At 37.2% G+C, this 12,161-nt stretch overlaps 1 protein-coding gene across 2 annotated transcripts; it reads left to right on the top strand.

Annotated features, from left to right (window-relative positions):
• The first annotated feature begins 2,917 nt into the window (after positions 1 to 2,917).
• vgll4a (vestigial-like family member 4a) lies at positions 2,918 to 11,725 on the top strand. 2 transcript variants are annotated; one of them, XM_042491253.2, is made up of 6 exons: positions 2,918 to 3,053; positions 3,616 to 3,768; positions 5,234 to 5,396; positions 6,172 to 6,397; positions 7,951 to 8,065; positions 8,190 to 11,725. In XM_042491253.2, the coding sequence occupies exons 2-6, from the start codon at positions 3,687 to 3,689 to the stop codon at positions 8,387 to 8,389; spliced, it is 786 nt and encodes a 261-aa protein (XP_042347187.1). In that variant the 5' UTR covers positions 2,918 to 3,053; positions 3,616 to 3,686; the 3' UTR covers positions 8,390 to 11,725. The 2 variants fall into 2 exon arrangements, with proteins under 2 accessions (XP_042347187.1, XP_087938129.1); XM_088082003.1 differs by lacking the exon at positions 2,918 to 3,053 and adding an exon at positions 3,116 to 3,137.
• The last annotated feature ends 436 nt before the right edge of the window (positions 11,726 to 12,161 follow it).

The raw sequence follows: 12,161 nt of genomic DNA, 5'->3' as shown, positions 1-12,161 counted from the left end.
CTCATTACAATTTTGACATGCTTTACCTCACTGTTTTATTTGACTTAAAACCCACAGCATTTGTCCACTTCAGCACAATGTTTATCATTATGTGCTATTACATTTTCACATGCACTTTTGTGCACACATAAAGTCTATATTTTTATGATAGTACAAAAACAAAAGAAATATCTGTAATTAACATAAATTGTACCGATAAGCATATATATTTGCAAAGCACATATGAACAACCTCATTAGTAATTTTGACACACACACACACACACACACACACACACACACACAATAAAGAAAACTGCCATTGGTACTCCTCCTTATATATTAACATACAGCTACATCATATTTTAGCTGGTCAATATACAAGGAATGCAGAAGGAACTAAAGCTGTGTGTTGAAGCAATCGCAGACACATCACAAAATGCATCTCAGAACAAATCCATAAATCAATAACTCACCAATAACTCGCTCATCTAATCAAGGGGCTGCACAATATGAATCTGTAACACACAAACCTGGGCTGTTGGGTGAAAAACAATCTAAGGATTTATACATTTTATTATTATAGGCAATCAAATCCTTGTGTGAATATTTTCTATCAAACAAACATACAGCTCAAATTACTCGTTGGCTGGTGCCATCATCCTATTGACATCTGCTCAGCTGGTTAACCGCTGATCTTTGAGCACACTCCCTTGGCCATCAAACAGGTCACTGTCCAACACTGCACTTGGATAATAGGTGACTGGATAAAATATGGTAAAGATAACATCAGGCTACTTGCACAAAAAGATTCAAACCTGCAGTAGATTAACTGTATTATGTTATACAAAATAATACATTTTGATGGATACTTTAAATAACTGACAGCACTGTTTTTGGTCCACAGCTAGGATGCATGAAATGTCTAAAAAATACAGCCTTAAATTTGTTTTATTGTTTTAAATTTGAAGCAATTTGGGTCTAAGTTAATTTTGGTCCAGATGTCAAAATTAGCCTTGCATTACTTTACTGCTATTACTTTTAAACCTAATGTTACACAAATATGTCTGTAAAGTTGTGTAACATTGCATAGGGGTGGGGATGGGGCAAACTCATCTGTTTCTAGAAAATGGAACAGAAGGGAAACTTGGTAATAACACACTAAATAATCATTTTAAAAATAGCTGAGCTTCATGAATAGTGGAGTTTTGTTGAATCCATGCCAGTGACAAACTCCAGCTCTAATTATAACTTGTATGTCTGCACATTAATATCATTCTGTTCCTCCATATTGTAATTTTACTGTCACTCTGACTGTTTATTCTTTATATACAACTATTGCACAACTGTTGTTTTATTTTTCCTGTTAAAGGACAATGAGTTTTTCCATAATTAAATCTATGATCTAATGACAGTTTGCGTTGTATATTGTGTACAGATTGTAAAGCCTTTTGAGGCAAATTTGTGATTTGTGATGTATAAATAAAGGCTATGCATGGTGTGTGTTGTACTCATTATAATATACAATATGAAGAGCAACATGATGAAGATGGGATGCATGCTTTTTTGATTGAATATCCATGGAAACAAGATCTGGGTGTCTCATTTCTTTTTTGAATATTGGTCATGAGAGACAGTCATACGAGGACAGTCTAAAATTATACTTGCATATTGGAAGAAAGCTGCACCATGCACTAAAGCTCACGCATAGATATTAGGGTGACATCAGCTGGTAGTAGTGGTGTAGTGAACATCTAAACCAACCTCTACTTTGCTGAAATGTTAACGGAAAGGCCGATGGGCAGATTCAGTGATGATAGTGCCCCCCCATGGCATCTGTGCTGCAGTCAGGATCTTGACCGGCTCTTCTCACTGTGCTCTTTGCAAGTGATCAACGGACATTTTTCACAGCTGACATTATGGTTTGTCATGGAGGGAAAAGCACAGGTGAAATTGTTAACATTAATGTTGACTTAGGACCATTATTAAGGGACTTTTTGCAATTTATGAGATAGAAGGGTGTGGTGCAAAAAGGGGGAGGCATGTCAATTTCTTTAAAGCACTGGGGAGGGACTTATTGTTTTTATTTTGGCTTTGGGAGGGGCATACAACGTTAACTGGCTGTATTTTTCATTCTTTTTAAAGAAAATAAAACTCTTCAAAAATCATCAAATTTATACCATTTATCATAGCCAAAAACTGTAAATGAAAAAGGAAAGTCATTTTTTAAACTCAGTAAATACGTCAGCAGTAAGCAGGACAGTGTGTGGGAGTTTCTGTCTAAGTTTTTTTAGAATCGACTTTACGGTGGAGGTAAGGTCGTGCATTTTGCCCAAGTCACATTTGTCGCTTTGGGTAGGATATTTAAAAAACACACTCACACACACACACACACACACACACAACACACACAAACACATTAATTCACACAAAGTCACACCCCCAGCCAACCACCCACCTCTGATAAATAAATAACAGTCCCTAGGTGTACCAGCAAGCTTCTCCAGTAAGCCAGCATGGACAATACCAGAGCCTCCCCAGTGTGGAGCGCAGCTGTCATTAATGTTATTGATTACACCTATACTGTATTTTTCCTGCTATGGCATGTCAAATGTGAAAAAGGTCTGTAGTCCAGTTAAACATTTGTGTAATTTACAGCTGCCAAGATAAGAGTATTTTTATTTCCTAACATATCATTTTATAGTAAAAACAAAACATGCTTTGTGTTGTCGATATTGGGGTCAAACTTTTGTGATGGCCAAAGCACTTGATGACTTTTGCAATGCTGTGTAGCTAACTGCAAATATTATCACTAAGCAGACGTTCATACAGTGATTCACAGCAAACACGTTATTTTGATAATAAATACAGCTTTTACATGAACGTCATCCAAAGTTTGGTGTCGAGCAGATCCCCAAACTAGGTAACTTCACCCTCTTTCGCCTCTTCTCCGCTAGGGCCGCTCACCACTCTTTTGTCTGAGGACTGGAGCGGTGGGAAAGTGCGTGAAGGCAGCGTAAAGGCAAGCTGGGCTAGCCGTGGTGATGTTGTGGCTCTAAAGCTAATTTTGTTGAAGTGAGTAACATTAACTTTTAATGTTACGGCAATGTTATTTAGCAATTTTGTTCTTGGGCATACATTTACTAATCGTAACGTAAAGTAAGTTGTCGCTGACTTGTTAGCTTTAATGTTAATTTAACGTTTATTCGGTTTTACTAGTTGCTACCAAAGTTAGGGAGCAGCTTAGCTTAGCTGCTAATGGCTAACGTTAGTTTGTAGCTAAAGTTAGCTGGCTAGCGTGTTAGCTTCCGCTACTAAAACAACAGTTAGCTAAACTACTGTAACTATGTGTACAATCATTTCAGTATCAACTATCTTTATTAACCATTGTAATTGTCTTATTTAACTAACTCAAGAAGCAGTAAAGTCAGCTGGCTAACGTTATCCTAAAAGTTAGCTCAGCCTACGTGTTTAGCTAACTGCTAGCCTTGGTATCGTCAACGTCAGAATACCCAACGCTAGCCAGCCAACCGCTAACGTCAAGGCAAAACAGCAATTATCACCAAATTTCTTTAGGTGTGAGCTACGTTAACGTTCCCGTTTAGTTTCTGATTTTTCCCAACTTTCTCTTCTTCAGGATATAACTTTAGTTGCCTTCGCTGGTGTATCTTGCTAACATCGATGTTAGCAATTAGCCTGTTCGTGTAAATGCTGTTCACTAGAATGGACCTGTTGAACTCTCAGTTCCTGGACAAGATGAACAATAACATCGGGAGACTGCACTACGACGGTTAGTAACATTATTTGTGTATTGTAATATGTGCCTTTTCTGTGTATACAACTTATCTGTAGAACTAACAAGATGTGCTTTCCCTAATTACCAACATCAGTCGCTCAACATGTTTTGGTTTCCGTGTGACGTCTGCTTTTACCTACACAATCACTGCAGTCAAGCACACAACTTTACTAAATTTTGATGCAAGATATGTACGCGAGGTCAACTTTTAATACTGGATATATTACAATAACAAACATTATCTGGCCTTTTCTTAAATCCTCATATTTAGCGTGTTAGAGACTTTACACAGACCTAAGAAGTACCCACAAACATTTGTACATGGCCCAGAATAACAGCATACAGTCCAAATGTTATTTGCAGTGGTGGATGAAGTACCTGAAAGCCATACTTGAGTAAAAGTACAGATATCTTACCAGAAAATGATTTTTCTTGAAGTTGAAGTAACCTTGAGTAAACATCTTTAAGCATCTGATAATTACTGTACTTAAGTATCAATAATAATTTTATTGTATTAAATATAATTAAGTATTGAAATTAAAAGTACAAGTGAATGCCGTTATTTTTTTAAAGCATGCAGTTAACTTATTCATAGTATACACCACCTTAACAATAAAACCTACATTATGCTCGAAGAAAAACAAGGTTTCTTTTACTACCTAAAAAGGATTTTAGAGCCAATACTAAGCTTTAACTTCCCTCCCATTCCTTCATTTATAAATCCATCACTTCTGTCTGCCCTTCCTTCCCTGTTTTGGTGTATGTAACTGAAATGCTTGACAGAAATGTACTGAAGTAAAAGTTAAGAGGACAGTAATAAAAGAACTCCATTAAAGTGCAGATACTCCAAAAATGCTTAAGTGCTGTAACAAAGTATTATTACATTGGTACATTACACCACTGCATTATCAATGCAGCCGGCTTAAAATGTTTACACATTTTGTGTTTGTGGTGACGCGAAAGCCCCTAGAGATATTTTGAATAAAGCAGAACAGTTTTATAAGGAAAATGACTTAACAGTAACAGTAGTTGTTTTTCTACACATACTTACCTCAGTTTTTAGGATGTGATTTTATTTCAGAAGTAAATGAGTTGTTTGTTCATTGCACAGTTGACCTTTCGAATCAAAGTTGCCTTCAGAAATCAATTCCATCTCAGTAGACTGAACAAAGTCCTTAAATATTTCCAAATTTGGGAAGTCATTGAAGTAATTTAGATCACAGTTTAGTAGTGTTCTCCTAATTTTTAGGATGGTGTGACTTAATTAAAATATGCTCAGTTTTGTGCACAGGCCAACACACTGGTTCACTGGGACTATAGATATGGTTAACCAGTAATTTCTTGAATGTTACAGTTCATGTTCAATGTGGAATTATGTACTTGTTGCTAGAATCTAAATATTATTAGATTACTGGTACTGCTGATTAATTTGATCATTTGTACTTTCCGATTTCCACAGATGAGTCCAGGACGGCCTCCCTGCCCACTGCTATGTCCAACATGACAGGGCCTCCTACACACTGCCCGAGCAAAAGGAAGTATGGGGAAGAACAAATGGACGACCGCATCAACTGTGATGATGACCACATGACCAAAATGAGCAGAATGTTTGCCACGCAGCTGTAAGTGTCTTTCAAAAATGAAAGCATAAATAATCATACTGTATCAACCATGGCACTGTAAGCGCATTTGCTTTTTAAATTTTGTTACATGCAGTTCATCATATACCTTTCTCATCATCATACTATAAAAAGAAAAAATTAGTATGAAACCCGAACTGTTGTCTATGCAGATGTTTTGTATGGTACATCATGTGAATCCTTTTCCATTTTGTATTTATGTAGTTAGCCGCCCTTTTTTCTCTTTTTACTCTTTACTGAGAAGAAACCAAGACTCCCTCACTCAGTCTTTAAATTGCTCTGACTTAATCAGCGATGTTTCAGTCCTCAGACTTCATTGAGTAAAGTTCATTTAGAAAAATGGCACCAGAGCAATGTTTTTATTTAAATACATATGTGGGGAAAAATTATTAAAATCTCCAAAATTTCTTATTGATTGAACAGGCTAAGAACAGTCAAACCATTGTTCCTTAAATAGCCCAGTTAGAGATTATGAAATAAAATTCTGTACACGACCCTACAAAGACCACTTCTAGGCTGTAAAGTGTTAACATTTTAAGAGACAATTTAGATTACCAGCACAATAAAGTCAGAGGGAAGTCAGGCTTGTGATCTTTAATTCTAAAAAATTACCTAACACACACACAAAAAAACCTCACAACCCAAGTCTACACTATGTCATCTTTTAGACAGGAGATGCGGCAGCTGGTGTATGAATTGTCTATGAAGAGGTGAAATTGTTTGTGGGTTATGTTTAATTAATACTGTCTTCATCAAGGGCCCGTCCCTCTGCTGGAGACAATCGTAATGAGCACTGGAGCCTCGGCCACACTCCTGTGGAGCACATTACTTCCTCCTCCAACGGTCTCCACGGGAATCACCTGTATGCTTCCATTTCCAGCTATGCTGTAGACCAGCCTCTAGCTCTGACCAAAAGCAGCCACGACATTGGAGTGGGGGCCAGAGAGAGGTCCGTCATGAGTGGGACAGTGGAGCGGCAGCAGGTATGTCCACCTGTAACACTTATAGAGGGTACATCTGATGTTCACAGTAACAGTGCCAAACTTTAAAAGACGTATTAACAATAAGAGTGTGATAAAATAAATGCATGGGTAAAGCATAATTCATGCTTGCCCACACACACAAAGGTTCATGAGGACCCCTGTGTGGATGTTTACTTGTCGCCCGAAATTTGTGAATGTGCTTATTACACTATGTGCTCATGTGTTAGAAAAGCACAGTGGTTCACCTTGTGGATGCCTCTCATCTTGCATCAATGTACCATATTTCCCATCCTTGATCATACTTTTGTTCAGTAGTCTCATTCATTTTCACTTTTTGACTTTCTCCTCAAATACTCTCTGGTTGTTGGTGGTCGGCATCTTGTTTGTCAGTGTGCATGTGTGGAAAGCGTTTGTAGTATGTATAGAAGGGCATCTATGTGCAAGTCTGCAACAAGAAATGTTTAAATAATAGATTATTCTAATTGTACCTCATATAAGTCTATCTGTTGGATGTACCACTGTTCTAGCAATTCTTGATATATCTTCAGTGCACAGTTAAAGTTATGTTTGTTGAGACAATTAAATTGTTTAACAGCTAGATTTTATTACAAGCAAAAATATTTATAACAGGATTACACTGACTGTAAAGATAACCCACTTTCCTTTACATACTCTTTGCAAGGTTAAGGTGTTCACAATGAAAATATATTTCAGAAAAAATTCCAAACATTATAACAAGGTCAGATTTAATTAACTTCAGATGATATGGGTGTATTCAGATGTTCACATATTTCATTTTCATTTGTGTTTCAAATGTATTTTTTATTTCACAAATGTTATTTACTCCATAAAAAGGAACAAAAAAACGAGTAAGACAGAATAACTGCAAAGGTCTTACTCTTGGCACAACAAATTGTGCAGGTACCGAAAGACTACCTTCGCTAAAAGAAAAGGTCTCTCTTAAACCTTTTCCTGACATACAGCGAGCAAGTAACCTTTGGCTGTTAGAGTGCAAAAAAATGGCGAGATTTTACGACGAGGGACAACAACATTCAGCAAGCTTATCGAGCCTAAGCAACGGCTTGTTTTGCAAAAATAAAAGCCAGGGAAAGCGTCAGTTTTTCAAATGAGCTACGCATCGCTTAGCTTGTTTGCTGACACACAGCAGGTAAGGACATCTTCATTGAGATAAACTAAAACAATCTGACCTTTGCTTGTTCACATCATGTTCAGTTAGGGTTTCTTTTCTTGGATGTTTGTCTTTTACAATACAGATTAATGTAGATGTAAGGTTAAAGTTTTCTGTATTTACCTTAAATGTGTTAGAGGCGTACATCTCTGTATTTAAAATTCAGAAAGTGTAGGATTTTTGTGTAAGTGAAACAGTAGTTGAGTTTTAGCATTTGTTAAACATTTTTGGACAAATATAAATGAGTATATTAATTAGTGCAGAATATTTTTACACATCAGGTTTATCTGGATTTAGAAGGGATGTGCTGACTTCTACATAGCACTATGCCTGTGTTAGCTGATTGTACTTTTTCCACCTATAGAATCGTCCCTCCGTTATAACCTGTGCCCCTGCGAGCAACCGCAATTGTAATCTCTCGCACTGCCACATGAATGGCTGTTCACCCAGCCCTCCTACTGATCAGATGAAGACCAACGGTAAGCCTAAGTCACTACAATACAAAGTGTGCAATCTGCTTCTTATATATAGTAGTATATTTTTATACATCACATATTTGGTAATAACTATTTTCTCCTTCCTCCACACATAATCTTGATCTAGCTAACACAGTCTGCGATCCTGTGATTGAGGAGCACTTCCGTCGCAGCCTTGGAAAAAACTACAGAGAAGCAGAGCCTGTGTCCAACTCAGTGTCCATCACAGGTTCAGTGGATGACCACTTTGCCAAGGCGCTGGGAGACGCCTGGCTCCAAATCAAAGCCAAGGATGGGGGTCATCAAACCCCAGAGGCAGATCCCTGAAGCAGACCTGGGTAAAAACTACAATCACTTCCTTAGTGTTTGCATATGAGAGTGGAGCTCGCCCACTGTCTTTTTTTGCCAAGCATCAACTTCCCGTAGCCAAGAACAATGTAGGACATATGGTGCTCACAAAGGCTGTTCCCTTGTGGACCTCGAGGTCGACCTTTTATTAGAACACTCACATTTGTACTCTTAAAATTGACTGTCTCACTTTTGAAGAAGAGAAAATAGATTAGTTACTTGTATAGTTGGGTTGACAATGTTAGTAGTGGGAACTGTACAATCAGATTTTTATCTTGCATTGATAATGAGATTCACAAAGTACCTGCCTTGATAGCCAAAGAAATTCCCTGCCTTTCCCATCAACATATAAGCCATAGATCTGGACCTTCATCGTTTTTCACCCTAAAATCACACTGCATTTTAATCTTAATTACTTGAAAAAAAGACAGCCAGGTCACATTTGCTCTTTATGTTTCTGACAGTTTAGGTAGCAGGTTACCTGTTTCAGTTAGAGCTAATGTGTTCAAGAACACGTCGTGTGTTTTGAAATTGTTATAATGCAACCCCGCGCCCTGCTTTTTTAAGACACTAGACCAATGTGTCTTCCTTATGATCCTGAACTGGACTTATCCACTGTTAACTGAATAATTTTAGTTTCCTATCTATATGCTCACTGTGGCTGATTACTTAGTAAACTAATATCAATCATAGTAGATGTGTCTAACTAGAAAGCATGTTTCAAATAGCTGGTTTCTATTACAAACCTTATTCTATACTATATATTTACTCAGAATTTATTTTTTATCTGTAACATTTTAGAAATACTCACTGCTGGTACAGTTGTACTCAATATATTTTTTGTATCGGGTTTTCATTACTATATGTAGGTGTATATCTTAGCATCCATCTACAAATCACAGCCTCTGGAAAGGTTGTCTGAATGCAGTTTAAAAGGCGATATTGCTTTGTTATTCTGTGGACCTGGATGCTGTAGCTTTATACATGACTGAATACAGCTAAATCTGACCTTCGGTTGCGGTCTACGAGCAGTGGCTTTATTTATTCTGAATATGTCAATAGTTTCATGTTGACATTTGGCAAAACATGGTAACAACAGATCAATTGTTTCTTTCTAATGACAACAACAGAAGATCTCTCCACTGCTTCAGCGACAAAGCAGTTAATTTCCCTTAAAACTAAGGGCCCTATTTAAAAAAATCTGGATAAAGTGCGTGACAGGAGTAAATCTGGTGTGTGTCAAATTCCACTTTGCAAGTTTAAGGTCCGGTGTGTAGGATTAAGGAGCGTCCATCTGTGGAAATGGTGTTTAATCACAACTATGTTTTTGTGAATTTATAATCACCTGAAAATAAGAATAGTTATTTTAGTTACCTTAGATTGAACTGTTTATATGAACATACAAAGCAGGTCCTCTTCCACAGAGTCCGCTACGTTGTTCTACAGTAGCCCAGAATGGACAAACCAAACATTGGTTCTAGATAGGGCTATTCCCGTCAGCCACCATAGTTCCTGCACAGGCCTGGCACACAGGAAAAGTTTCAGTACTGCAACCTCATCACTAGATGTCACTAAATCCTACACACTAGATGGTGCACTTAGGCACATTATTGGGGTGCAAAGTAAAGCCTAAGGGTCAAAGGTGTTGTATTTATTTCCTTAAATCATATATGTTTTGGGTGTAACATCAATTCAACCAATCAGTGTCCACTCCCATTCCCTTTACTGTTATTTAAAGGGCAGATTTGGCAAATTAGAAAAGACGGCAGAGAGTATTAGGTGCAGTCATGTCACTGCAGCAAATATAGTGGGAAATTTAAGCAGCAAAACTAAAAAAATTTGTCAAAAACTTGACAGAAGAAACAATTTAACCTTTAGCTTCAAAAATATTTAGCAAAGTTATGTTGCCCCTCGTGCGTAAATGTACACTCCAACTCTTTGAATTCAGAGTCGGACAGCAGCTCATCTCTATGTTCACATCTTAGAGAATAATATGTTTTTGTCACTAATGATGTAATATTTCACTCACCTGCAACCCAGAGTGTGTCCATTGTGAACCAGTCTATGTCGGCACATCTTAGTATCTTAATCATGCACTCTTTAAATAGCAGGAAAATACTCCGCTGTTGACTTTATACCAGGTTTTGATTGGACAATGGCACAATTGCTTGCTGATGCCTAAAGTAGCCATGTGCTATCAGTGTGCTCGACCACACCTCGACCCATGCTTATGGGTGCACAGATGGGTGCAGGTACATTTACTACCTACAAAACGTGGTCGCTGACCATGAAAATGTCAACTGTATCAGCTAGAAACTAGCACCGACTGTTGTGCTGCGCTGTGCACCGCTTTGTGCCGGATGTAGGATAGGGCCCCAAGATTTTAATGCACCTGCAATTCACATGTAAACACTAATATTCCACCATGACTGCCTGACAGTTATCAGTCACCTCAGTTGTGTTAAGCAAGCACAACTGACAAGTACGTTTTTCTTTTTTAATCAAGGTGATGTCGTGGTCAGAGCTGCAAAAAATCGAATGTGTAAGTGAGTTACAAAGGTTTTTTGCGCAGTTGAGTTTTGTTTAAATTAATTTCTCAGCCTTCGGAAATTCTCTACTTATGGTAGCCTAACGTATTTGTCAACACTGATTAAGTATGGTATTGTAAAATTAGATTTTTTTTGGTATGTCAATTAACTGTCTGTGAAAACGTACATTGTATTAATATTCTACAGTTTTAAAATTGTTACATACACTATCCTGTCTCTATTTTATTTTACTCATATAAGACTGTCATTGCGCCGCGCGGGATGATCATAGATATTTTGTTTCTATTCAGAGTACTGAACTCGTGTAGCATGGATGCTCATTATCTTCTAACCATGCATTTTTTTAATCTTCCTAAAAATTGGTTTATTTTCCCACAATTGTCAGGTGACGTATAAGTGCAGGAACACAACAGTCTTTGATCAAAGACTTTCTTGGTGCAGTGTCAGAGAGACTTCTGTACTAACCGTTTAAAGAGTTTGTTTAGCATTCTGTGTGTACCATTGTGGATTTTAGGGATTATCGTTGAATCTGCTTGTTTGACACAAGTGGGTTTATCAGTAATATGTTTGGGGTATTAGTAAGTTGTTATTTAATTGCTATATTTAGAGTACCTGTATCTCAAAAGACTGTTTGCAGAAAGGACCTGCTCCAGGCGTCATCCACATAGAAAAAAAGTAACATTTGTTCACTTTTGTCTTTATTTCTCTGGAAGAAAATGCCACTGTTTTGTACCTAACTTCTTCCAAATAAACATACAAATGCCTACCTTTGCATATTTCACGCTATGTCCTTTTTACGAAATAGAATGTGACATACTGCACTCATAATACCAGATGGGATACTATATTGTACTATTAAGATGTCCTCCTTACAGCAGCAAAAGGTTTCTGTAGGTGGTTAAAATGTTTTGATGTCTTAAATTCAGTTTAATAGATATTAGGCATTGAATTGTCTTAAATTTGAATATATGTGGTATTCAATGCCAAAAACATTTTGTCTCATTTTATTTGTCCACCTTAGAATTTATTTTTGTCAAAATAAGTCAAGCTCTTTTGCTCGATGGTCCACATTTCTGATGGAAAAAATCTTTCAAACCTGCCCGAATTAAATACTTTGTTTTCATTTTTATTAGCACCTACCACTCGCAAAATATAAATTAACCTAACTCACTAATAGCCACATTCCTGCATTAAACCTATCT

Source organism: Plectropomus leopardus, chromosome 9 (genome assembly GCF_026936395.1).
Source record: "Plectropomus leopardus strain MGB_pleo_1.0 chromosome 9, ASM2693639v1, whole genome shotgun sequence".
Lineage (NCBI taxonomy): Eukaryota > Metazoa > Chordata > Actinopteri > Perciformes > Serranidae > Plectropomus > Plectropomus leopardus.
The sequence above is the reverse complement of the archived record's forward strand: the minus strand, read 5'-3'. Positions and strand labels throughout refer to the sequence as shown.

Coding starts and splice junctions, on each gene's coding strand:
- vgll4a (XM_042491253.2), top strand. CDS start 3,687: ATGCTGTTCACTAGAATGGACCTGTTGAACTCTCAGTTCCTGGACAAG. Junction 3,769..5,233: donor CGGGAGACTGCACTACGACG/GTTAGTAACATT, acceptor CGATTTCCACAG/ATGAGTCCAGGACGGCCTCC. Junction 8,066..8,189: donor TGATCAGATGAAGACCAACG/GTAAGCCTAAGT, acceptor ATCTTGATCTAG/CTAACACAGTCTGCGATCCT.